This window comes from Pocillopora damicornis, chromosome 10 (assembly GCF_964200805.1).
Source record: "Pocillopora damicornis chromosome 10, jaPocDami1.2, whole genome shotgun sequence".
NCBI lineage: Eukaryota > Metazoa > Cnidaria > Anthozoa > Scleractinia > Pocilloporidae > Pocillopora > Pocillopora damicornis.
The window spans coordinates 3,237,754-3,260,028 of record NC_142679.1 but is presented as its reverse complement, the minus strand read 5'-3'; the positions used below and the strand labels follow the sequence as shown (position 1 = coordinate 3,260,028).

The 22,275-nt window shown below is 38.2% G+C and overlaps 3 protein-coding genes across 3 annotated transcripts; 1 reads left to right on the top strand and 2 right to left on the bottom strand.

The window, feature by feature from the left end:
- The first annotated feature begins 204 nt into the window (after positions 1 to 204).
- Positions 205 to 13,108, top strand: LOC113684714 (protein ecdysoneless homolog). Its single transcript, XM_089184550.1, has 17 exons — positions 205 to 762; positions 1,317 to 1,434; positions 4,022 to 4,109; positions 4,575 to 4,750; positions 5,301 to 5,433; positions 5,546 to 5,596; positions 5,993 to 6,121; positions 6,648 to 6,704; positions 7,359 to 7,430; positions 7,608 to 7,693; positions 8,025 to 8,116; positions 8,903 to 9,018; positions 9,690 to 9,778; positions 10,878 to 10,945; positions 11,287 to 11,382; positions 11,821 to 11,930; positions 12,448 to 13,108. Exons 1-17 carry the CDS (start codon positions 585 to 587, stop codon positions 12,670 to 12,672), a joined length of 1,884 nt encoding a protein of 627 aa, XP_089040676.1. The 5' UTR covers positions 205 to 584; the 3' UTR covers positions 12,673 to 13,108.
- A 3,985-nt stretch (positions 13,109 to 17,093) lies between these two features.
- On the bottom strand, positions 17,094 to 18,608 carry LOC113684664 (uncharacterized). Its single transcript, XM_027202059.2, has one exon. It carries the CDS (start codon positions 17,865 to 17,867, stop codon positions 17,250 to 17,252), a length of 618 nt encoding a protein of 205 aa, XP_027057860.2. The 5' UTR covers positions 17,868 to 18,608; the 3' UTR covers positions 17,094 to 17,249.
- Positions 18,609 to 18,630: 22 nt separating this feature from the next.
- On the bottom strand, positions 18,631 to 22,248 carry LOC113684663 (uncharacterized). Its single transcript, XM_027202057.2, has 5 exons — positions 22,105 to 22,248; positions 21,194 to 21,411; positions 20,674 to 20,903; positions 20,455 to 20,513; positions 18,631 to 20,179 (listed from the first exon to the last, which is right to left on the bottom strand). The coding sequence occupies exons 1-5, from the start codon at positions 22,159 to 22,161 to the stop codon at positions 20,012 to 20,014; spliced, it is 732 nt and encodes a 243-aa protein (XP_027057858.2). The 5' UTR covers positions 22,162 to 22,248; the 3' UTR covers positions 18,631 to 20,011.
- Between the last annotated feature and the right edge of the window lie 27 nt (positions 22,249 to 22,275).

Genomic DNA, 22,275 nt, shown 5'->3' with positions numbered 1-22,275 from the left:
TGAAAGCTTACGCATACCCCTTCCTACCCTCCTCGCGTTTTATTCGGATTGAAAGCAGTACATCATTTGTGCGGTGTCAGGAGCCCCTGGTTTATATAATTATAATAATTTATTTCTGCCGGTTCTCATTTTCAAAATTGAAAAAAACAACAACAACTAGAATTCCGTTCTATAAGGTATCCGCGTGGAGAAATTTAAGGGGGGGGGGGAGGATTTCAATTTTAAGCTTTGGGATGCGTCGATTCCATCATATAAATATTAATTACTAATTCAGATGGATAATCTCTTATACGGAAGATTCTTTTCATACGCAACCGCCTAAAAGCTATTAAACTCGATCCAATTAAAAAAAAGGGAAAAAAAAAAAAGAAGCAGATTCATGGTGGACAGCGAGGAGCTATCGAAAATACGACCTCGAAGAAGAGAGGAATTATTTGAGGTGAAAATTTAGTGTGCGGACGTCAGGGAAACAGACTTCCGCATCCGTCTACTCCTAAACCGGGAACTTGGGTACTAAATGAGCCCGTGAGTATTCCGCTGAAATCGAACATGGCGGACGGACGTGATGTTTTCGCGACGTTGGCATGGATGTGATGGAAAACGTAGTTAAATACAGAATCTTTGTTAAAGATGGAGATTCTTTTGCCACAGAAAGCAAGTTGGAAACGCTTTTGGCTCATTACCAGGTTTTTCTGAGTCCATTCATCGATGATTTCATTTGGCAAGTCGAGCCTTTCTGTCTAGTGACCAAAGCCGGAAAAGGTTCGTTACTTCACAGCTAACGTTGTTGGAGCAATGCAAGCTAATCTTTCCCTTTTATAACAGAACAGTAATCATTCGGGCCGATATTTTTCGGTTTGGAAAAGACGCTACCCTCACATGGCCCCTCTACGTCCAAACTAGAGATTGGCTTGTTCGTGTTCGTTTCTTGTATTATCTTGAAAAGGCTAAACTGCAGAATACCCGGTAACTTTGGTCCGCCTCACTTACATGTGTCGGGAGGCTCTGAAGTTTGAGGCATAATACAATAGACGCTATTCTTATTCAATGACATGTAAATGAGTGGTCGGGTATTCTGCAGTTGCTCCGTATGTAAAATAGATTTTTAAAGTGAAGATTACATCGAGCTCTCCCATTAGCAGAGGAAATTTGAGAGTTATAATGAGCTGAAATCTAAAGCAAGGAAAACACATGATACACGAGCTGAGGCTAGCTCAAAATTAAAGGGCTGAAAATTCAATAGTTCTAGTACCTTCGATTTTTTAGTAAAAGGTTTCTTTATTTCCTTACATACTTTTCCCCTTATTTCCATTTAGGAGATAATCCAGCTCACCTTCATGGAAAGACAAAGTTTGGCAACAATATTGATGATGAATGGTTTATTGTATGTCTTCTCTTCAAACTTTCAAAGGCATTTCCTGAAACATGTGTAAGGTGAGAGAAGGAGTGGAGCCATGTAAGAATATTGAAAATTCTTTAAAGGGCATGTAAACCCAAAAATACATGTTTTTCTTATACTATGGAAAAAGTGGCGTAGAAAACGAATTTGAAATTAGTTTTGTCCAATTCGACTTATTTTAGGAGAAAATCGGCATTATCAACTGAAATTCCATTTCCGGTAAAAACAATAGCGAGAAGTCGTGACGTAAGCGGTGGAACCAAAATATTGCGCAACACATATTTCCCAGTAGAACTGGTGTGGGAGTTCGTGTAAGTAGCGGTAGTTCGGAAGATGTTTTTTCAGAAGGTAGCGACTCGAATGCCTTAAGCTTAGTACATGACAGCGCTGGGGATAATCCAGAATCTTTAGGAGAGTCTGGGCCACGTCCGCTGCGTAGGGTTCACCGAAGCGATCCGCACGAAGACAGTACAGAACATGTCGACAGCGATGCGACCGTCTCGGAAACTCAGACCGGTATTTAATTTACTTTGTGATTTATTTGTATTTGACATGAAAATGCAATACAGCGAGGGTACAATCTAAAGGAATGCAACAGAATTTTTTTAAACTTGAGCTTCTGAGAGTGTTTTATATAAAATTACCAAAGGTGCGAGTGTGGAACTTGTCAACCAATGCCGAAAACTCATGAAAGTGTTTGTTGTACGGAAATCGGGCAATTGTGGCAAAATGGCCTGAAACCCAGATAAGTTGTATCACTGAGCATCCAGGTTTTCAGTCAATTTGCCTCGATTTCTGGGTGCTGGAGACGGCCAAGTACGCTTACAGGCAGCAGTAAAGCACAGATAATCACACCAGAAACGACTAAGCTAAATATTTTCTGTTTCATCTGTTTTGTTACATTTTGAGATCGATTTACTTGAGTTGTTTCTGCCATTGATTTAATAATACAATACTAGAGCTAGTTGTTTTTCGCTTCTTTCCTGGCAGGAAATTTCGCTAAATTGCCTACAGATAGCTTGTTCGTTGGTGTTGGGGATATCTCAGCAAACACTTTAGGGTCGCTGTGCTATCTTGTGCGGTAAACAATATCCTTCATCTCAGAAGCATTTCCATCGATAAAACAAGTTGTATCATGTGCATTTCCTTGTGTGGCCTTCATAATTATCCAACCCTGTTTGTGTTTGCTTCGATTTGCATTATTGAAAAGATAGTTTTGCAAGCTGAAATCAGGATCTTTTAAGTTGTACTCAAAATGATGAATATTGTCCTACTGAATGTATTTTCACTGCTGTGAAAACCGTGACACAAATTCTTCTGCTGTTTCTCTGCAGGGTTTCTCAAAGGAAGCACTAAGTGGGGCTGGCATGGATTTTCTTATAGAACATAAGGGTTGATTATGGGATCCTGTATAGAATTCTTTGTATAGAACCGACAAAATTCCAGATCACGTTATAACACACTGATATCAACGAATTCTCTTTCTTTGATACGTGTTTCGACAGGCAAAGGTTCAGACATGTCAGTGTCTTTTACGGGCTCAGCGCTGGCTCCCAAACAACTGGCTTCCCCATAATCTTTCATTAAATGAGAAAAAAGATGTTTTTAGAGAACCAATAAAGCTATTGTTGTTTAATTAACGAAACGTTCTCATGTAAATCGATTTTGTACTTTCTCTGTTGACCTCTAACTTTTGAAGAGCTCAACTTCTTTCTCAGTTTGGTCAGCCACTTCCGAATCCTCGTCGTCTGCCGACTGTATGGGTCGTTTTTCGTCTTCCGAATAATTTGCTTCTGGTGAGGCCTGAATCGTCGGTACAGCACCAGGAATAAAAATGACTGCTACAAACAACAGAACGTTCGAACGGCTCGACGAAATCGGCTATTTTCACTTGAACAAATTTCACAAATTGTCGCTTCAAATTTGTGTCATTTGGAAATATTTGCATTGTATGCCCAGTTTTGTTTGAATCAGTACAAAACTGGACGGCACAACGCTTCACCATTACGAAAAAATTGATTATATTGAAGCAAACTGTACGTAAAAAAATCATGACGAGACCAGCAAACAACGGCTGTAGAAAAGACTCCTTCGTGCCTCACGCGATTATAAAACGAGACTTTGGAGGATCCACCCGTGACGTCACAGGAAAGATGGCGCCATTCAAGATGGCGAATGTTTCGAATTTGGAAGAGCTTTTACAAAGTGAAAATGGACTTTTGAGAATAAACGAATGGTACCTTTGGTGTACTTGATATATTTACTAAACATCTATGTGAAAAGAAAATGAACGTTTTTTGGGTTTACATGCCCTTTAAAGTAGCCTTAAAGAAATTTTAGGTATTTCTGCAACATTCTGATTAGCCTCTTACTATTTTAACTAGAATTCATGTAGTATCTGTAACAAGCAAATTTAAAGTGAAAAAGAAAAGAAAAGAAAAAGATTTAATCTGGTTTGGCTTTCAACTAAATTTTTTCATGTTAAATTAAATGAACTTGATACTTGTATTACAAGAACACTATGAATTTGTATGATGTTTTTTTTAGGTGATCTTCTTTAACCTTCATGCCTTGAAATTTCAACAAGTTTAATTTCCATCTGATGTGTACTTTCTTCTTTAGTATATCTGATAATGATGGTGAATTCCTGTTGATTGAGGCAGCTGATTTCCTACCAAGGTGGCTGACACCAGACAACAGCAAAAACAGAGTGAGTTCCAACAGTGATTACTGCAATGTGTTCTTGCAAAAACTGAATAATGAAATTGTTCACCAGGGCAACCTGGAAGAATGTTTGGCAAGAAGATTCCCATTTGGCGAAGCCATGAATGACTTACTTAATTCCCACACTTCCATAAATGCAATACACTGAATGCAGTAAACTCCCTCTTGAAATAGTAAATTTTCTAAATGCCCCTCTCTCTAATAATAATTCCTTCTTAAGAAAAATTTAGTGTGGCTATTAGTGGAACCCATGGCAATATGCATTAAAAAATTTCATAATAGGAGCCTATTTCCTAGTGAAATCATTTGATTAAATACTCAGGTGCTGGCTAATGAAATGAAAAATAATTTGTCATCAATTTAAAAGAAGGAGAGTACACCTTAATGTCCTGACACATGTTTATCTTTGTTAGATTAGAGCTGAACAATGTTTCTTAATGGTGAATTTCAGGTTTTTGTCCACAATGGCAAAGTTCACATTATTCCCCTTCCTGCCACCCCAGGAGAACTGACAATATACCCAACAGGTACGCCCATATTGCATCAGGCGCTAAAGTTAGTATTTGGGCCTCATAACACTGAAGCAGCAGCAAAGATTCAGGAAACAATCTGGCAAAGGATTGCAATGTGAGTGAACAGAACAGTATTGCATGTTATCCAGGATTAATAGCAACATTTCTAGTCTCTTCATTTTATTCAAACTTTGTTATTTTGATTCTTGAGTTACAGATGTGTGTATCAGTATCCCATATTTGACCTAATTTAACTGTTAGGCAAAGGAAAATTCTGTTTATAAGACTTCTTGGATAAGAATAATAAGTGGTAGGCCTTGCCCCTGCCTCTTCTCTGTACTGCTGACCACATGCTTCTCACAAAGAGCAGGGAATATAACTCCCGGTGTTGTGGTCTGGCAATGCCATTGTTTTTATACAGGCCCCCATTTAAACCAGCTGAACTGAACTGGACCAGCCAGTCCAAATATCACAAACACATCCAATACATGTATATGTACATATCAGAGGGCCTCTTTAATGCTGTGTAACTATCACAGACTGATGAAGGCTGAGTGATTCAGCTGAAGTAAATTCACCAAAATCAATAGTTTCCAATCAAATTATTCTGCACACATGAACACATTATTTATGTTCTTGTACTCATCTTTTTCTTTTCCCTTCAGAATTTCTCAGAGCAGCTCTCATCATGCTCACTGCTATGTACCAGCAGAAGTCAAATTTGTTCTGGATCAGAAGCCATCTTTAATCAGTCCTGTTGTACAGGCATTTTATGGGCGGGATCCTGTTGACATGAAGGTTTGTTATGCTATAATTAACAATCAATATTCTAATATGCTCAATGAATGTTTTTACTCTGCTTAACCAGTGCAATTATGTCAACATTTTAATTATGTTTTGTCTGTTACAGGCTTGCAGAACAATGGATCAGTTCACACTGAAAACAAGGCTTCTGTCAAGGGTATGTGGCATTCTGAGATTCTTTTTTTCAATGAGCATGAATGCCAGAGCTATGAGACGTGTGTAAAGGCCAACATTTTTCAAGAGTCAAGTGCACAAATTTGAGTTTTTCAGTCACAGGCTCTTTGATATTACTTGATATACAATGTCCTCCTTTATTTTAAGCACAACAGGTGATATAGATTTTCAAACCATTAGAGCAATCCTTTTATCAGTTTAATGATCAAGAATTCCGTGTGATTTCAGTAGGTATAAGGAAGTACTATGAGCAACAAATTTTAATCAGTAACCACCTGAAAATACATCTACAGCTCATTCACTGTGTACTTTCTTTCCATATGAGCAACACCAAACTCACAATGTCTGGAATAACAAAGTTTATTACCTTTATTTCCAGATACGTTTTACACGATGCCTCTATGCACAGTTATCCCAACAACCTTTCAATCCCGACAAGAGGTCAGAGTGGACTCCACCACCAGTTACTGATCCACATTACAAAGCTCATGAGTTGGGTCTGAAATTGGTAATAATACCACAATTAAGAAAAAACTGTTATTAGAAATAGTTGTAAGGCCCAATTAGAACTGACAGTTATCCCTGGTTCTGTCACATGAAGCATCGGATAGGTAATTAGTCCATCTTAGATATCCCCCCCAAATTTTTTTTCAGTGGTGCCCATTAATGCACCTGGCCTCAGTTGATTGAAGGATGGATAGTGTTATCCACTGCATAAATCTCTACAGAATGGATAGCGCAATATGTTTTTTTTAACTTGTATGTGCTGGATAATGATTAATCTGTTGGATAACCTTATCTGCTCTTTGAAAAACTGCGCCCTGGATGTAGAAATGCTTAACCCAGTAACAATGCTTCAGACCAGAGATGAAATTAAGGCATCAGTCCAGATTTTTGTGTTGGTCATGAATTGGTGCTTTAGAAGTGTAGTGGTGAGGTGGAATTTTTAGTGTTTTGATTAATGGTAAGATTATAAATTTTTTTAGTCTTTTGTATGTAGGTGCAATGAACATAGGCTCTTTTTTCTTTTCAAGGCTTGTGGATTCCAGATCTTATGTAGAAGAAGTGGAGTAAGCCAACCGGATTCAAAGGTACATGTATTTGCAACATAGCTCTAGTTTGATTCATCACAAGGGTGCTGTGATGATAATCATCCAACTATTTTATTCAGACCCTAGAGTATCTATCTTTGAGTAAGTCCACCAATCTGATTAAAGATGAGAAACTGTGTGGAACTACACTTTCTTCACTACGCTGTCAGTTAGTTCCTCTCATGGAACTTAAGTATCAGAACTGCACATGAAGCATTGGGTATAGGCTATTAGAAAAAAAAACTTTCAGTTAACCCTTTAACTCCCAGAAGTGATAAACATGAAGCTTCTCTCTATGATATCCTTACATTACCCAGCAAACAGCTGATGAGAATATTAAAACTTATCAGGTAGAAGTTGTTATCTTGATCCAACACCAAATTCTCATAACTAATTTACAAGGATATGTGTAGCAACCAGAGGGGAGAATTTACAATCAGATCTTGGGAGTTAAAGCAGCTCATCCAACCAGACCTTATTAGGGTTTGGGTATGTGGTTACAAGTATTGTTACCAGTTTCTCCTCCTGTATGGGATGCCAGTTTCTCTGTCAGTTTATCAGTTCCCAATTATGTTCCAAGGTGGAGAGAAGCACTGTGAGTGTAAAGTGTTTTTTGCTCAAGAACCCACACTTAACTTTTATTTGACGATGCAGGTGATAGATGAGCCCAATGGCCCAAAATGGGAGAGATTTTGTGCCTGTCTGAGTGATCAAGGTTATTTTAAGGTTAGTGTGCATGCATTCATTTGTTATGTTCTTTCATGACCTTCATACACCAGATTACAAATATTAATAGTTAAAGGGGACAATTAGAAATTTGACATTTGCAATACTCTGTTTTGTAAGACTTGTTAGGGCTGTAGTCAATGATGTCCTTCCATTTGTCTTGTGTTTACGTAATAGGGAGAAATTGAAGGATCAAAATTGTATCAGGATCTTCTGAAGAAGGCTAAGAAGCAATTCAGTGAGAACTTCTCAACTCAAAACAGGTTTGTTCAGCATTCATTGCTCTGTTTCTTTCATGGGGCAGGGGTGACCATGGCTGATCCCTAGCGGCCAAAAAAAGGACATTTAGAACTTCTTAGAAAATGATATTGATTAGAGAGTTTCTAAGTGTCCTGTTAGGTTTAATTTATCTAAAGTCAAGTCGCTTTTAACTTACTTTCATGAATTTGCTGTTGTGGCAGATGCTGAAAACCCTTTTTCCTGGAACAACAGTTGTTTACTTTTCACACCCTCTCAAAGCTCACTAATTTTGGTTGAACAGGTGGGATGTACCTGACTTTTGTTTGTTGTCATTTGTGGGTTTTGTAACTACAGGACAGATCCAGGACAGATTATTTTGACAATGTTGAAGGATGCTGTGATAGATGTGGAAAAGATGAAGGCGGAAGAGCTGCTCCCAGAAGACGGTAATAAGAAAAATGCCACAACTCTTTAGTTTAACCTGATTCATTACGGTTTGTGAGTGTTGCAAATACGCAACACTTTGACGATTTTGTGGTTTGCAGTCTGTGCTGATCGCCTTTCACTATCTTTTATTCTGCTTAGTATGTTTAAGGGTTTGTGGTCTTTAACCCTTTAACTCCCAAGATCTGATTGTTTATTCTCTCCTCTAGCTTTTACTCATTTTCTTGTTAATTAGTTACGAGAATTTAGTGTTAGATCAAGATAACTTCTACCTGAAAAAGTGAGTATTCTCATCACTGGTTTGCTAGCTAAAGTATCGATATTATGAGGAGAAGTTACATGTTTATCACTTCTGGGAGTGAAAGGGTTAAGGAAATTTTCTTACGAGGTTTGAAAATGACTGGAAAGAGTTTGACCTATCTCTTTTAATAAATTGTGTGACAAAATTCTCGAACGTGGTTGGTAAACAGACCAAGTTTTACTCTTCAAGTACAGTACACTCGTCACACTTGTAATTCTCCCATTCAGCGGCCGCTCATGTCTTGGTAAACCTGTTGAGATGGGCTGTTGTGATTACTCCGATTTTGGTCTCACGACATTCAATCGAAAAGCGCCCTACTAGGACTAACACCCCTTAGCTGTTGATTTTACCTGGGCGCTGGATGATGTATTGATCCACCAAGGAGAAGTTGCCTCATGGAAGTAAAAACTCCGAAACGAAATTTGACAAAATAAATTGATTTATGAAACAAATCGATTTAAAATTTTTTCAATATTTGGTTTAACAGATGACAGCTGGTTGAACTTGACTGATCAGGATTTAGAGAACATGCTTTCAAAGTACCGCGATCTAAACTCAAGAAAGACTGGAAGAGACACCCGCACAAACACGCCCAATCATAACGTATGTACTTCCAGTAACTTTTAAAAGTAAGAGCGCAGTTAAATCTCGTATCTCTCCCTTTTCGTTCCAAGAAATGTGGTTTGGGAGAATACACCCGCTTATGGGGCTTTCCATAAATTAAAAGTGCCCCTCACGTCCCTAAATCCCGGAGAGAACTTCCGAGAAGATAGCATTCACCACAGACAGAGAGGGATGGAACCTCTGTAAAAATTTTAGTCCTTTAATTGTGCGTCGGAGAGTAGATCCTTTAAGACTTGCAGTATCGACATTTCAAAATTCTTTTCTTAAGATGTCCTTCCGTCTTCCACTCTTCTGATTTGATTTTAGTATTTAAAAATAATTTTTTTTTTTGTGGCTGCTGCCTCCTATGAAATAGGAGGCGAGGCCATCGCATGTATGTCTCAGGGATGAGTGAGTGAGTGGGTGAGTGATTGTAAGTAACAATAGAATTCCGATCTTGGCCCAATTTTGACCCGATGTTTCTCGGTGCTTCTTATTGTTTTTTATGGAGAATGCGGCAGTTTTTCTGTTTTGCATGCACACACTACCTTCTAGCATCATTATTCAAGCTCTAGTTCTCTTCAATGCTATAAAAATTGTGCTGTAGTAGACACATGCAATACTAGTTACGTTACTGCGCGCGAATATTTCGAATTTGTTTGTGGTTTCAGGAATCTTCAGTAGACCTGGATTCCGTGACTCGTACTTTCAAAGCGTTTGTGGACAAAGTTTCCAGTTACGAGGGAGCAGAATTTCCAGGGTAAGAGAAAATAAAATCGTTTTGTTCTTGTGCTCGTTATCTGGAATTGCCGGCTTAAGTTTTCCTTTACTTTGTCCTGTGATTGGTCCAGAAAACTTGCGCCACTCTCTCGACCAATCAGGTTCAAAACTAAAACCAAGCACAACCTGGTCACCCGCGTTTTCCCGCGCTTTAAGCAGTTTGGTTGTTTCTACTTTGAGTTCTCTTGGCTTCCTTAGGTATTTTTATTAGCTCTGATTGGTCCTTTTGATTACTGTGGTGTTAGTTTACGACGCTTAATCGAAAAACGCGCTAAACTCGAACTAACCAAGAACAAAACCGATGCAGAGAGGAATGAAGGTTATCAGTTCCGGGTTACTAGATTACTATACGTGTGCCCCAACCACTCGGCCTTTAGATGGAATGCTAGTTTATAAAAACAAGCCCCCAACACCTTGATCACGCGGAAAAGTGAACACAGCAGTCAAACGTAGGACATGCGCAAAGGGATCAATTTTGCCCAGCTGCCTGCCACTTTCCCGCGCAAAGTTTCAAAGGAAACATAAGCAACAACTGCTATCATGCGAGTAAAGACATTGATATGTTCATGCAAATTAAATCTGTAAAAGGAAACATAGAAGGGAAAAGTAAAAACCTAGACTTAACGTACATAGAGCTTATTTACATTTTGGTTTCCTACAGAATGTCATTTTGTTTAAAGCTTTACCAAGAAAGTTTTACGGCTTTCAAACACCGCGACTTACCCGCTCGTGTGGTTGTTTATAAGACAGCTTGGTTTTGACAGCCTGAAAACACATCACCAAGGCTCTACAACGTTTGTACATGTGCGGACATTTGACCGTTTTGTTCGGAGAGTGTCGCCTCAGTATACAATATCCACGCTGAATTCGACTTGGATTGTAACTTGAATCTTATGTCTAGAGTCCTGAGCACAAGCCGTCAAACAATCCGATGTACATAAAAATCTTTGAAGTAGCGTTTGGCGTCGATCGCGAACACTAAAAACTTACAGTTGTTACCTATAATGTGTGGTAAGTGAAGTGAAAATGAAGGACAATTTTTCAAAGTTTAGGTGTTCATTTTTGCTCTCTTTTGGCAGGGATCTTGAAGACGTAGATATTCAATTTGATGCCGACTCTTTCATGGACACCGTGGGGAACCTGTTAGGTACTTATATGCATTCGATTACTTCCAATATGCTTTCTTGAACCATTGTAATGCAGAGGTTTCAGAATATATCAGTTGTTAAATTATCTCTCTGCACACCTCTTACAAAGCGTTCTTATCAACTTCCGGGTTGCTATTTAACATATTTTAAAAAGCTGGGAGACATATCTCGTTCTCATTCTGGATTAACACTATACGACATTCAGTTGAACTAAACCTTCAGCACTTCTTTGGTTTTCCTAGCCTTTCCAAAAACGTTTTGGCCTTCTTTTTTTGTTGTATTTTAAGTGGTAAGCGTGAACGAGGTTGTGTTGTGCAGCGATTAATTTATTGATTATCAGGTCAAGGCGTCCGCCATCGAGATGAAGAAAGTGATTCTGATGCAGACGATGAAGATATGGACTTCTCCTCAGGAGATGAGAGTGAAACTAATCAAGGTTAGGCCATCTCTATTGTGGTCTGTTTACGGTCATGCACGCCTGGCTGTTGTATTTTTTAACACAGTTTGCCATAAAAACAGCAGTTCGAAGAATGACAGCAATCTGATTTTTCACATGAACGACTCTCGCCAAACAAGTACGATTGACGATTGGTTCATACGTAAGCTGCATTCATCGTAGCGCGTGGGAGGTTTGGAGAACATGAAAGAGGACGAAAGAGGCGTAATAGTTTCTCGCGCACAGCCGAGAGCAACTTCAGCTTTTTAAGTGCTCTTTAAACTTCCCAAGTGCTTCATATCTCAATTAATTCACGCTGACGCAGAAACCAATCAGTGCTAATTGGCTGCGGGTTTTTATTTGTTTGTTTGTTTTTTTCTTTCAAATTCTACTTAGTTTTCCGATTTCTGGCGTATTAACTTTCAATTTTTGTCTTAGGTGTCGAAGCTAGTACTTACCTGAGCGAGGACGACAAAGAAATGAAAACGGTCATGGAAGAGATGGACAACGAACTTGCACAGACATCAATCGGAGAAAGCTTCGAAAAGGTAAGCTTACTATTAATCCCTTCACTCACTCACTGTGATCAGTAAGTGCCGGATTTCTCCGCACAATGTTGATACATGGTGAGACAGAACGGCGATAAGAATTAAGAAAACTCTGATTCACTGAGGGATATTGTCTGATCCAAGCCCAAATTTTCAGGGTTGAAATAGAGAGAAATGTTTACCAGACAGTAAGGAGAATTGAAATTGAGATCCTCGGAGTGTAAGAGTCAACTGTAATTGATTCCGACCCTTAATTGAAAAACCCTCCCCTTTAATGAACGTTTTCAATCTACTTACGCAAGATATTGCTCAAAATATCTCCTAGCGGAAGATATGGCTCAAAATATTGTCTGATCATTTCATCATCAGTTTGATGTCTATTTGTTTGTCCGTTTATTTGTCTATCCACCTGTTTGTCTCAGTATCCTTCCATCCATTCTTTTGTCTGTTTGTTTTTCTATGATAATCCTCTCTTTGATTGATCCAGTTATTTATTCCCTTTATCTCTGAACCATAGAGCGGTAAATTACCTAAAGAGACTCGTCAGACCCAAACTAACCACTCTAGTGAACCTCAGTGTGATTCCGACGATGATGCGCCTGTCGACGTAGACTTCAATCTTGTTAAAAACATCTTGGAATCCTTCTCTACGCAACAAGGACTCGCGGGTCCTGCATCTAATATCCTTAATTCGATGGGTGTGTGGCTTCCACCAAATAACGACCAGAGCGATCCCACTTAGCTTCACGTAACAGAAGTGAATCATTGTGTTCAAAGGAACATTCTGGTCGATTTACAGCCAGAATCGGCTCAGAAGAAAGGAGCGAAGAGAGCAATTTTTTGTCTCCTAAACTAACGCCTTCTTCCAAGAAAAACATTTGTATCTCTTGACCAAAGTTGAATACACGTCCAGGTGCTCTGGAACTGCGACTTAGCAAGGGGAACAAAGTTAACGAGTCGACAACAATTCACTTTGCGTCAGATTTGACAGATTCAAGAAAGCAAAGTGGTTCTGGAGGTAGTATGGTTGTAAAGTGCATCACATAAGTTTAAAGTTGCGCGTGGTTTTTTCAAAACAAAAAGAAAAGAAAGCGAAGTATAATTCTACTGAAGTGAAAACTGTCAAGAGAATATGTTTTTGCACCGTTGGGTACAATGTTAAACAAAACGAAGTAAAATACATGGTCGCTTTTGGTTATACTTCTTTCATAGAAATATGTCGAGTCGTTACATTATAGCGGTTGCATTCGTAACAATATCAAAGAAAACTCTCCCTGTTTAATATGGTGTTGAGACAATACGTCACTGCTTAAGTATCGTAACCAGAGGTTTTCGTTCACAATCCGCGTCAGTTTTCTGTATCCGCCGTTTCCACCCTCGTTTACTATCATCCCTGGAAAGTTTTTTTTTTCCTTGTCTAAATGTGGTGACTTTCCCCAATTTGACGGCTTCTAGTATTGACTTCTAGTATCATAGCTCACTTTCTTAAAGCTTCGCAAATGACTATTCCTCTGCATCGTACTTTTATCCCCTTTGTGTGCATGAGGCAGTTGAAGGAAACAAACGCTTACCTTACTAAGTAACGCTGAAAACCGTTAAGTGCTGCGCTACACTCAAGATGCGTTCTCAGACGGGGTCAAAGAATGCTTCTGCACTCATTAACGTCTTTCCAAAATGTTTATCATTCAGAGTAGACAATGAAAAAATAATATAATTATTTTCTCCCTCGATTCGTCGTTTGGCGCTCGCTTTGCTTTTTTTTTTTTTTTTTTTTTTTTTTTTTCAACCAACTTCTTTATTCCTTTTCGAAGTCTGAGACCATTATATCACCTTTATCAAAAATAGTTCTTTTGCGGCACTCTTTCTTTGTTAATCGGAAATGTCCTCATCTTTGTTAATGACAGCTCCTCGCGATCTGTTTAATTAGCAGTGTTGACTGTGCATACATTTGTGTTTACTTTCGAAGCGAAGCGGTTAAATATTAAGCAAAAAACCACAAACTTGTATCGTATTCCACGTAGTTAGCTCCGAAAGAAAGTGACCTTTATACCAAATGTTCATCGCGTTCCGAAGCATGGCAAAATTTTCAAGAATTTATTTAATCCTCGTGCTTTGTATCATAACTACAGTGAGCGGCGAGGACTCGCCGGACAGTGCCGTGACTCAAAATTATTGTCCGTATTTCAAAAACCGAGCACCGGTTCCTCAACCGGGCCTCAAAAATTGTACGTGGTACAAAAAAAACGCCTGCTGTCTTCAAAGCGAGCTGGACCTAATATTCCCGTCAGTTTCGCCCCCGCTCGGAGCGAGTGAGCGATGTTTGCGGTACACCAATTTCCTCATGTGCTACGTTTGCGCTCCCGATCAGAATTTATTTTACGACAACGAACGTTTGACCGTCTGCGGAGGTTTCTGTGACAAATGGTTCGCCGCCTGCGGTGAGGCAAAATTCAAGGGAATGAAGATCAAAGAGCTGTTTAAATCAGGAAAAGAGTTTTGTCGAGCGAGGAAATTTTCGGTCGGTGAGGCTACCGGGAAAGATTGTTTTAGTTTTGAACAAAAAATCACGAGCTTTGCTACGCCAAGGCTTCCCTCAGAGCATGCTCTTTGGTTGGCCGCAACAGTGGTTGTCCTGTTCGTGGATAGAAGTTAATAAATGTAGAGGTAAACCAGCTCTTTCATTTTTAATGTTATGTTTTTTTGGCAACCCTTTTCATTAATCCAGATCTGGGTTTGCTGGACAATAGACGGAGTAGATTGTTATCAAGTATATATCCTTGTTCTGAGAGCATATGCTCTCAACTGAATTTCATTGGGTTTTGGATCGGATTGTAAAACCCTTATAGAATTCTAGTGGTAAAGGAAATCGACAGAGAGAGGTCGGTCTGATTGGATCAAGAGCCATACAAAGATCAGACCACATATTGGATCACGGATGGGACTACGGATCGGGTCACAGATCGGAACACGGATCAGATCACCGATTGGATCTCCTTTCATGTCATTAAACCGCATTAAAAGATAGAGAGAAGAACCTAAGTTGATAGAAACATGGAAATAGGTCAATAGAGTGTTAAAAAAACATAGTAAATTGAAAACTGAGTGACGATGTACGGGGCCTTAGTACTGCTGGAAAGGACTCTCAAACTAATTAGCAAGGTTGCTTTGCTTTAGTAAATTTTCTCCATCGCTGAGCAGAGGGTGTTTTCTCACTTCACGTTAGGTCTTCCTTACAAATGCAATGATACCACAGTAAGTCTGCTGTTTGTATGTAACTGGTAGGTCTTCTAGTTATTGACTAGGCCGCAGGTGTTTTGAGGTGTAGATAGCATTATCCATTCGATAAATCTCTTTATGGTGGATAGCACAGTATGTTTTACTATCTCTTATCTGCTGGATAGCCATTTATCTCTGGACTAGATGGGCCCAGAGTGCCTATTTTTGCTTTCCTTTGACCATACTGCTTGATGAAAGTAGGTTCTACATAATTGTACAGCTACAGGGTTAAACTAAGTTATCTGCAACTGATTGTATTCTAGGTATGCAGCTGCTTTTAAGATGGTGATGGACAAGAAGCTAGATTCTTCTTTTTTTTCATCGTAAACCCCTTGGTGAGATGCAGTAAAGTAAATTTCATTGTGAAACTGTCAAGTGAAAAGTTTGCCATTTTGTGAAGACAAAAGTCAGTATACTAAAATGATGACTATGTATGAATGAAGCAATTACCTGAAGAACTCTTGTGGTGTCTTTCTCTCGTGTGGAAGAGCATTTGTATGAGATGGGCTGCGTAGAAACTCGACAAAACAAAACAAGAAAAACCTGCCTTGTTCCCAGCACTGCTCACCCTAGGCACATTCCAAACAACAAGAGCTCAGAATGCCAGCAATATTTAGATTTTTGTTAATATCAATATTATGACTACAGGATTTAGGATTCAGTGATATTGCAGGAATGATTGGTACATACCACAGTACAGCATGACCTTAAACTTTTCATGCCAAAAAAATTGAATTTAATTCATTACATTTTGAGTAATTACATAGGCAATCACAATAGCGATTCACCTGGTACAAAAATTGATATATCTTACTCATTGTGCCCTGCATATCTTAATGTATAGATTAAATAACATTGGTGTTACAACTTCTTATACAGGAGGTGCAATAAATATCATTGGCCATATATCATGGCTCAACAACATTCCTATCTCAAAATAAATCCTTACTTGTTTTTAATTTCTTCTCTCAAATGATATTTTGATCCATTTGATAAGTCTTCCATTCTGTGTAATACATTCTCAAAGTTTTAAAAGTCGCTTGTAAACACGAATGACAGAAAAAATCCGTTGGAAAATTAATCATTTCAGTCAAATAATTTCTTTAGTAAAAAATGATCCTAAATGTGTTTAAGAAATGTCATCACCTTTTGAGGAAAACTGATTCCTTTAAAAGGTATTGTTTTTAAGTTTCTGGCGAGACATGTATTAAATTAACCCATATGTAGTCATTGCTATGACAGCAACTTTGAAAATTTGCGCCAGCAAATGATTATTTTGGTTATAAAACTGTCACACAGACCTGTGTGAAATTAAAGTTTGTTTACATACACACTTAGTTGCTGATAATAAAGGGAAGCTTAAATGTTTTGCCATATTTTATGTGGCGTAAAGATATATTTGGCATCTGACCACAACAATATTGATGATATGATTATAATTTCCTAACTTTGAACTTATTAACCGGATAATCCTAAGGAAAAACAGGACATTTCCTTCGAACGAAATAGTGTAATGTCTTGCGTAATATGTTCCCGGTTTTGTTTGAGTAATTACTTAGTTTTTTGATAGACCATTTTAATTTAATAAAATATTCGCGTGCAAAAAGTGCTTACTACACCTTGCTTTCAGCCGCAGGCGTAGAGTCTATGTTTCAAGGTCAATGATTACTGTTGTCTGCAACAATAAATGCTCTTTCAAGTAAAATGAATGTAACTCTGTATATTAGCATAATTTCGATTCTTTTGTTTTTTATTCCTCTAATGAGAAGGCTTAAAAAACGTGCTTTCCTGAGGAAACGTTTCATATTTTTTCTGCAACTTTTGACATTTACCTTTCCGAAAAGAAGTGGCTGTGAAATTGATAAAGCTACCACGAACTTTTACGCGAATGGTGATATCCAGGCTTACCTTAATACAGCTGTTCACAGTCGTATTTATATTGGCTCGTGGATTACATTAGGTTTTCAACTGTGTGATTTGAAAGACGCGAATAAAAATCCATAATTTGTCATAAAGCCTAACCAAATCGCGTGACGTGTCTCCTCATAACAAAACACAGTGCTTCGCCATAAGAGACAACATTCCTAACACAGCTACAAACTTGCTATTCACGCTTAATTGTTGGGACGCACTCTTTGTGTTTGGTTTTCCTTTATAAGTGAAGCACTTTCCGTGGGCTTCTTTATCCGTTTTGAATCGTCGGGCCTTGCAGAACTCTTGGCCACTTTTATAAACGTGCTTGAGTTTACGCCCTTTCAAGATTGCGTTTTGGCACGCGTTATAGATGTGATCGCAGAATTCTTCACATACGGTCAGAGTAAAATCCTTGAAAAACGTATTTTGATTCGGTGCACATATGTAGCAGTACAAGTAGTTCATATATTGTGCACACTGGCCGTTTGCACCTTCAAGTGGTGATAACTGACGGAAAGCAAACTCAATTTCTTCGTCATGACAGCATGAATTCTCTTTATACCAACTGCAATTTCTCAAATTTTCCTGCCGAGACGGACCTCGATTTTTAAAGTAAGGACAATACTGCACATCGCCGTTCCTTCTTTCAATGCCATCAGCTCCGACAACAAGAAGCAAACTCATCAAACCACAGCATGTCCAGAGTAATGACAAAACAATAAACTGATCTTCCAAACTTGTCTTCATAGCACGATTCTCTTCAAAACGCTCTGCAATATCGATGTCGCTGTTTGTTTACAGTGAAAGTGCGTGATCTTGGACCAATACCGCCACATGTAATGATGACTGATTCGATTACTCGTAGGGTTCAGAGGCGATTACACCTTCCAATTTCAGCGTTCGGTTCGCGCGAACCAAAACATTTTAGCTAACCCTCTATTAGTTGTGGGCAGTCGTTCGTCGTAAGCCACTGCCGGAAATGTAGTAGACCGTAAACATAAATCGTTGAGACTGTAAATTTACCTCGTAACTTGTGTTAATTAACAGGGATGATAATTGACATTCTGTCAGCACTACCCTCAGGGAATCACGAACAGGCGGTAATGGGGCGTGACGGGGGTAAGTTATCTCATCAAAGTTATGATTTAACTTTCGTCCAGAGTATTTGATGGTTACAGAAATTTTGTTGATCAAAACTATTTTGTCAAAACTTCAACGAAACATTTACTATCAGAGCTCGGTCCCAAACGCTATTTTATCTCCGTCAAAAATGCAGGGGGGGGGGGGAAGAGGGGAAGTAAGGGGTAAGGGCAAGTAATCTTTGGTCTTTTGTATTTCAGGGTAGTGTGCTTTCCTAGTTTTAATTCACGTCCTTTTCATGTTGCTCGCGAGCAATTTATATTTGAATGTTGATGTTCATTTAGTGTACCTAGGAAGGGGTCCATTAGATGAGAAGTGATTTTCAGGCCAAGTTAGATGCTGGAAAGTGTCTACTGCATCTTGGGAGTATTGTTTATTCACATTTTTAATGATATCAAAGCAGAGATACAGTCCTGCAAAGACTGCATGATTTTCCAGCCTATAAGATTACCAATGTACCAAGCTAAGAACAAGAGCTTGTGTCCATAGTGATCTTCTGTTTTGCATGGGCTTAAACAATGTGGATTTGTTTGGAAGAAAATGGTTGCCAAGAGATTTAATAAAGTAACACTCCTAATAAATGGACTTTGATTTGTTGAATGGATATATCAGTCAACGCCAATTTTTCTTCTCCTATTTTTCTCATGACATACCTGCCTAGCCCAAATATCAGCTCTTTTGACAATTTTATTCCCAAGATCTAGGGAGAAATTCACCCTTCAAGTTTCTATACATTTTATTAAACATTAGTAATGGGAACTTGATATTATAATCAAGATTAAATGGTCCAGTGGATAAATTTGTCTATTACATCTATTTTGGAATCATTGCTGTTCCTTGTAATCTGATTGGCCCTCACTGGTGCAATTTGTTCACGAATTGCACCATTTTTACTTTAAATTGCTTCTTTTTCCGAGCCAATAAGAAAGCTTTACTAAAGTACAACAACCAATTGCTTGTTTAAGGAAACCAATCAAGTTTCTACAAACCAGCTCATTACTGGATCAACAAAACATTTGAACAGACTACAAAAATCCTGTACCTGAGCAACTGAAGTCTGCGATTTCAAAATTGATGTAATAAAGTGGTGATTGAACTTCCTGTTGTGCAATTTTGGTCTGAAATCATACTTATGATTTCAAATCAAACTTGTGCTGTGCACTCATTTCATTTTGAAATCACTAATATGATTTCAAACCAAATTGCAGTCCACTCAGTTCAATTACCATTAGTTATCCTGATCATCTGTTCCCGAACCTTTACCCTATCCCTTCCCACCAGTGAGACCTGGTAATGGTTGGCCTCACTGCAGAGTTTTCTGTCGCTCAGTGGTGGAGCATCTGAGCGCAGAATCACAAAGTCTGAGGTTTGATTCCTTATAGGGACCAAAGATATATTAAACCTTTAACTCCCAAAATCTGATTGTTAATTCTCCCTTTCAGCTACAACACATTGCCTTGTAAATTATTTACAAGAATTTGTTGTTATCATCCTGATAAGTTTGAGAATTCTTGATACCTGTTTGCTGAATAACATATGGATATTATAAGGTGAAGTTACATGTTGATCACTTCTGAGGGTCTAAGGAATAAGGAAGAGTCTATTTGACCACACAGATTAAAATACTTCCCTTCAAGTCTCCTCTAAGGAGAAAAACAGACCTAACTTACCAGGCATTCCATGATTGTACTTAACTGACAACTTATACCGTAACACTAGGAATATTGATTAACAATCTTGAGGGCTTTTTTTTAAGTTTCAGGGTTTTGTAATGTTCCATTATCTTTCACCGCAGACTTGCTTTTAATTTTTCTGGCCTTGCGAAGAAGAAGCTGGCTTTTCTTCTTGGTAGTGGCTGCTTCTTTTCTCAAGGTGTTGTCTGGTTTTCCCTGTAACTGAGCTGTTGAGTCCTCCACACTCTACATTAAGAAAAAAAAGCAAGGTCGAAAACATATGATAATAATTACATGTGAAGCAAGAATTATTTTTTTATGCTACACATGTCCTTGTTATGTCAAGAATACCAGTACAGATGTACATATTTAACACAAAAAACAACAAAAACAAAATTATTCAAGCAGCAATCAAAGCATGAGTGAACTTTTTTATATATAAAGCCTAAACTAAAGCAAGTACTTTAATGCCAAAGGAAAAAACCTCTTTAAAGTATTTTGAATCAAGATGCACTACATACCTCAATGTCCACTTCTGAATCTTCTGATATTTTTTCCACTATCTGGGGGAGAAGACTTGCTACAAAAAAAAAAAAAAAGCAGAAAACAATCTTTAACTAAAATACTCCTGAAGGACCTAAGAGGAGGACTCAAGTCCAGCACAACATGTAAATGATATAGTAACAATTGTTCTTTTTGATTCTTCTTTCCCTCATCCCATCCTCAACAAAGCCTCTTACCTAGCTCAACAGCTATTGGACTGGTTGTTGATGTAACCCTGTTATTAGGGGAACTTTCTTCAAATTTATTCCTAGTGCTGGTATGAATCTTTTTCCTTTTTGAAGTTTTCTTGACAGCTTTCAGTCTCTTTTTTGGACTTTTTTGCTGAGCAGTCTCATCATGTTTCCTTGTGTCACCAAGGACTTTAAATTTACATTCCAATGAATTTGTTTCAGTGGAAGAAGTGTGGCTATAAAAGTAAAGAAATGGAAAATTAATACCCTAGCTACCCTACATTGATATACTTCTAACTTCTTGTCATGATTTTGATACCTTGTGTTACAAACAGATGATGAGAACTGGCAGGCTTAACAGTTAGAGGGTGTTATTTGGATGTAACAATCATTCTCCAATGAAATTTTTAAAGAAATGCAAGGCAGTCCAGGGCAGGGTTACCAATAACTTCTCAGTACTTTATGTGTTGAGAGGAAAGAGGTTGTTGTGTGTGGTTCATTTTTATGAAGAATGTGAGTTTCCAACCTTAATGATGCCATGAGATTTACTTCTTCCTCAAGAATAAACACAAGTCCTGCATCAACAAGTGTCTCATCCACTTTGTAAATCAGAGGCATATCAAAATGAAACTCATTTTGTAAGCCAGAGATTTTTAGCTTTGGCTCATTGGGGTATAATTTGTGAAAAACATCTTCTGTGTGTCTTCTGAAAGCAGCTAGAGTCCATTCCTTCTCAGCCAGGACCTGTTGTGAAAAAAAAAATAGGATAAACCAGGCAAAAGTTTAGCAATGGATTTAGAAAACATGCAAACTTAACCCCTTATACCTAACATCAATATGGATATTCTCCTTACTGTTCACTATACATTTCCTATGGTACCCCCAGGGAGATTTTGTTGTACACAGAGAAGAACTTCTTTAGTTGGTGACCTTAACATTTGCTTCAGGGATGATATTGAATTAGTAAGGAGAAATTAGATGCTACATGTAGTCTCTCTTCAGGCTTTAAGGGTTAAGACATGTTTTGACTTATTTTAACCTGAAAAAAGTAAGTACCCAGGGGATAGTAAGAGTTTTCACAGCATGAGTAATCGAAATAGATATTCATGCATGAACCAGAGGATAAGTAGATCTGTTGCATTTTTTTGTTGTTGAAATACCTGTCAAATAATACAATTTATAATAGTTATAATAATTTAGTTGTCTTTTTGAAAATTTGGCAACAAATGCCACAAAGGAGTTTAATAATGTTGATCTCATCCTCAGTTTAAAACATGAGGTAACGATTACAACAAGTATTTCAATAAACTTATTTTTGATAAACACTGTAAACAGGGTAATCATAACAGAGCTAGCGTATTTTAGTCATCTTAACCAACAAAGTAAAGTCATAGAGGGGATAGAAAACGTTAGGCTCTTGTTAAAAGTTTCTCTTACCAGAAATCGCTTGTCTCTGGATGAACAAACCACATTGATGCGCAATTTCTCTGCCATATTTTACCCTATTCCGATTTTGACAAGTTCGTCCGCCATCGTGTATAATAGACTACTACCGCTGACAAATATATGCGCACTAATGTTTTACTCTGACTGCAAGATGCGCTGACC

Excerpts from the sequence above, each read along its gene's own strand:
- LOC113684714 (XM_089184550.1), top strand. The coding sequence starts at position 585 with ATGGATGTGATGGAAAACGTAGTTAAATACAGAATCTTTGTTAAAGAT. Across the intron at positions 6,705-7,358 it reads TAAGCCAACCGGATTCAAAG|GTGATAGATGAGCCCAATGG; the intron begins GTACATGTATTT and ends TTGACGATGCAG. Across the intron at positions 8,117-8,902 it reads AGAGCTGCTCCCAGAAGACG|ATGACAGCTGGTTGAACTTG; the intron begins GTAATAAGAAAA and ends TTGGTTTAACAG.
- LOC113684664 (XM_027202059.2), bottom strand. The coding sequence starts at position 17,867 with ATGAAGACAAGTTTGGAAGATCAGTTTATTGTTTTGTCATTACTCTGG.
- LOC113684663 (XM_027202057.2), bottom strand. The coding sequence starts at position 22,161 with ATGGCAGAGAAATTGCGCATCAATGTGGTTTGTTCATCCAGAGACAAG. Across the intron at positions 20,904-21,193 it reads AATCTCATGGCATCATTAAG|CCACACTTCTTCCACTGAAA; the intron begins GTTGGAAACTCA and ends TTACTTTTATAG. Across the intron at positions 20,514-20,673 it reads TCCAATAGCTGTTGAGCTAG|CAAGTCTTCTCCCCCAGATA; the intron begins GTAAGAGGCTTT and ends TTTTTTTTGTAG.